Source organism: Propithecus coquereli, unplaced genomic scaffold (genome assembly GCF_000956105.1).
Source record: "Propithecus coquereli isolate 6110/MARCELLA unplaced genomic scaffold, Pcoq_1.0 Scaffold126, whole genome shotgun sequence".
Taxonomy (NCBI): Eukaryota; Metazoa; Chordata; class Mammalia; order Primates; family Indriidae; genus Propithecus; species Propithecus coquereli.
The window spans coordinates 703,593-707,804 of record NW_012136747.1 but is presented as its reverse complement, the minus strand read 5'-3'; the positions used below and the strand labels follow the sequence as shown (position 1 = coordinate 707,804).

At 41.2% G+C, this 4,212-nt stretch overlaps 1 protein-coding gene across 1 annotated transcript in view; it reads right to left on the bottom strand.

The window, feature by feature from the left end:
- The window catches only part of ARFGAP3 (ADP-ribosylation factor GTPase activating protein 3), a 59,127-nt gene that overhangs the window by 26,656 nt on the left and 28,259 nt on the right, over positions 1-4,212 (bottom strand). The window contains exons 8-9 of the mRNA XM_012638107.1: positions 3,856-3,984; positions 3,256-3,378 (exon numbers count right to left, since the gene is read on the bottom strand). Coding sequence (XP_012493561.1) covers positions 3,256-3,378; positions 3,856-3,984 — 252 coding nt within the window. The remainder of the gene's footprint in view (positions 1-3,255; positions 3,379-3,855; positions 3,985-4,212) is intronic.

Sequence of the window (4,212 nt, the reverse complement as noted above, 5' to 3'; positions counted from 1 at the left end):
CAAGGACATTCAGTCTCTGCCCGCACAGGGCTTGCAAACTGGTTTATGGGAGGGAGGCTGCTGTGAGTGCAGCAGCCCAGGGAGCTGCGTCAGTCCAAGGCAGCGTTTCTCATGGAGCCTCCCAGGGACCAAATGGCTGCCCTGAGGAGAAGGAAGGGTCCAGTAGAAGCTGGACGGCCCTGGAGGGTGCAGAGGTGGTGCAAGTATTGGCCTGGTGCAGGGTGGGGGTGGGTTGGAACTTCTAGGTTCTTCACAACTCTGAGATTCTGGCACTTAGAATTTTGCAGATTTAACATCATTCTAAGAAAATATCATTCTTCATTTACATAAGCCACCGTGCTTATCCTAGAATGTAGAGGCATCAGATTATTTTTAAATGACTGGATGACTGGACCATTCAGAAGTCAGAAGGAGAGAGCCATCTTGCACCCTCCAGACTAGGACGAGGCTGTGAGGCGGCAGCCCGTGCATGGGCTGGGTGGGGCCCTCCCTTCCTACCCTTCACCCAGGAGGCTCTCTCTGCTCTTGCACCATGCAGGAGGCACCCAGCGACTCACTGAGGGGACAGACAGACCCCAGCCGGGCCTCCAGCTGCCATCACTGAATGGCCATTAGTCCCTCTTCGGAAACACAACAGCCTTTCCCCATCGCCAAACCTTTATTCACTTTCTAATGTTTTGATTTCTAGATCCTAATCCTCAATACATTTGTACTTTTATTTTTGCCTTCTCACTCTGTCTTCATCCAACGCTGAAAACATTCCATAAAATCCCTTGATAAAAGCACTCTAATATCACATTATATCTGATTTACTGCTATAGGCAGTTTTCTATTCCAATGAAGCCCACACTGACTTTATAAGGCTGAGCACATTGTTCTAGTTTCATTATCTTGTACTCAATATATAATTATACTGTTTATGTCCTGGAAATAATGGAACTCAATAAAAAAAAACCCAAGGATATGTTTGATCTTATTTTTAATAGAGGCAGAACTATTTCATAATTTATAACATTCAAGTTCTAATGGGCTAATGAATAATTTGGAAGCAGTAAGAGCTCTTCATGGAACTAATATGCTTGCTTTCAGAGTCCATGTTTATTTTACCTCAGTTGCCAAAGTACCTAACAGTACCCTTGTTCTACCAGTGTGGTTACCCTCCCACGTAGGGCTGGAGAAGGCATTTATGTTCCTATTAGACGACCTGCAGGCCATGAGAAACAATGCAGCAAGATCCCTCTGGCAAGAGTCCGGGAAGTGGGGTCTATTTAAAAAGACCATCTGCTCCCAGATTTCAAACTGTAAATAACTGTTTCATAGTAGCAAAGGCCTTTAAGGCTAACTCTTTTAACTAAGCCTTGGAAGAAGGAGAAACCTAAATGATTCCTTAACCTCCTAAAAGGCAGAGAAAGCCCTACAGGAGCCTGTTGGTGACCTGGAGCCGGTGAGGATCTCTGGAAGTGGCCACTCAGCAAGTGATCCCACCTGGAGCCGCTTCTCTGACCAGCCATGCTACCAAGCACCAGGATTTAAAGTCAGAGTTACCTTCTCCACCTTCCTACACTACCGTGTGCGGGAGTCACTGACGAGCAGTGAACCGTCAGGGCCAGGGTCATTCAGGGCTGTGGCGAGAACAACACGCCAATACCGGACCTGCACCACCAAGAGTTTCCTCTGACTCAGTCCGTGGTTTAATATTCATGTCTGAAATGATCTGACATGCACGAATTTCCAAATCAAACTATAAATTTAATTTAAGCCTGTATAAAATCTATTTAAATACTTTAAAAGGCACGATTTGGGTATAACCTCTGAGTAAAGTGAAACCTGGTGCATTATACAGGTTACAAAAGATAGGCAGATATAAAACCAGTGACATGGAAGATCACTGAACTCCATTTTTTTTTTTTTGGTAAAATACCTGGACTTGAAATAATCTGGAGCTATGCTTAGAGAAATTTTTAAGGCTAGTACTCTTTATACAATCCCTTATCTACAAACATTGATAGGAATATATATCATTTCACAATTAGATTCTAGTTAATATATTTATATTTATACCTGTTCTATATATGAAGTCTATCCTATGTATCTGTTGTACATACGAAAATGCTTCAAGCCCACACAGTTGCCAGACTACTCTAATGCCCTCCAAGACGTCAGTGATGGAAGCTCCTGGTCAGCACCATCCGCGACTGACAGACATGAACTCCTGACCTGAAGTGGTCACAATGTGGTTAATTTAACTACTTAACAATAGTAATTAAACATGTGTCACATGTGTCTTGAACTGAGTTCCTCTAACAGCAGCTAAACATAAGAATAGTAAGAGCCAAGCACTATTGTAAATGCCATATCTCATTTAATCCTTATATGACCCCGTTAGGTAAGTACTGTTCAGACCCCTGATTTATAGATGAGGAAGCTGCAGCACAGAGAGGCTAAATAACTGGGCCAAGGTCACACAGCCATTATGCGGCAGAGCCCAGATTCAAATGCAGGCCTTTTGGGCCCTGGGCCCATACTCTGTTCCTGAGCTGTGCCTAGCTCCAGGTTCATTTGGTGGCTTTTTAGCAGGCCTCTCCTTGGGTGGTCAGGTTCTTGGGGGGGACCTCACAGAGTGAGTGGATTCAAGTTTAAACTTGTTTTTGCTGCCCCTGTAGACTGCTTGAACCTGAGCCACTCTCCATGGTTGGCTTCACCCACAGTTATGCAACTTGTCCCAACCAGAGAGTGAGTGCTGAAGGAGAGGGACCCAGGCTTTCTCCTGGGATCCCCTCAAAGTGCAATCATATTTCTCATCAATAAACATACACACACAAATGGAGTTAACTTAATACTCCATCCTGCCAGCTGGAATTTCCTGAAGCTGGTATTTGGAAACAAATCTGCTGAAGCCTAAGCCATGACTGTGAAATATTTCAACTGCTGGACTAAGGCTAAACAACTTAATATACACCTTCATGATTCTTCAGATTTCTCCAAGTTCACATTTTAGATAAACACATCTCTCCTGGCTCTAACTTTAACTCTCAGTTGATTTTATTATCAAACATCTTAATACTAGCAAACATTGTCCATTTACAAATATTTCCCCAATTTTTATTCCAAAGGACAGTCTTGGCTCCAGCCAAAGCTTTTAAGAACAATGAAGTAAATTGATTTGTACTTGCTCCTGATGCAAATAAACTAATAAGTCAATACTAGTCACCATTTTTCAAAATGACACTTTAATGATGATTTTTAATAGATTACCTTGAGCTGGAAGTAAAATATGAATCATCATTGTCATCAGTATACTTTTTTCTTGGTTTTGCCACGATGGGTGATTCCTGTTCTATGGTCTGCATATCTGAAGTCACTGAATGTGAAATAGTGCTTGAGAAAACAGAATAAAACAGAAAAATTTTGAATTATATCAGTTGGTTCATACTGACTTCTGTTTCACCAAAAAATGAATGTTTTAATCTATATTCTGAACATGGATAAATTTATTAGTGGGGTTAAAAGCATCAACAATAAAACAATACTTCTTTGAACAAGCTTCCAAAAATATTAAATCTTTGTGAGGACTATAATTACCCAAAATGCAGTCACATGCATCGGTGATGTTTGTGGCACCCACTCTGGTGTGTGCTGAATGATGAGCCACACCTATCTCCTTTTTTCTAAGAAACAAGTTTGGAACTTTTCATGCTATACTGAATACTCGAGTAAAGCAAAAACAACTGAAGAAGGTAAGGAATAACAAGAAAATATCTCTAAAGTTGGAATTGACACAGTCCAAGGAAAATCCATTAACGATTAGCAAACCCGTTCACGTTCTGAACACCAAGGAAGCAGAGTCTCACGTACCTTCTGCAATGTCCAAATCCCATGCCAAGTCTCTCTGATTCCACTTTATTTTTGCCACTAATGTTCATCTTTTCATCTTTCTTCATTTGAATTTCAAGATCCTTATAGGCTAATCTTAATGACGAAACCCTGCCAAAAAAACCAAATGCTCTTTAATTTAGTTTTAATCCTGTACTCTTAGATTAAAATACTGAACAAATTTAAAAATGTAATTTATACTTTTAGCTTCACGCCTCTTTCCATAATTAACAATTCTGAAGGAAAACTGGCATTTTTTTTTTTTTTTTGAGACAGAGTCTCACTCTTTCGCCTGGGCTAGAGTGAGTGCCATGGCGTCAGCCTAGCTCACAGTAACCT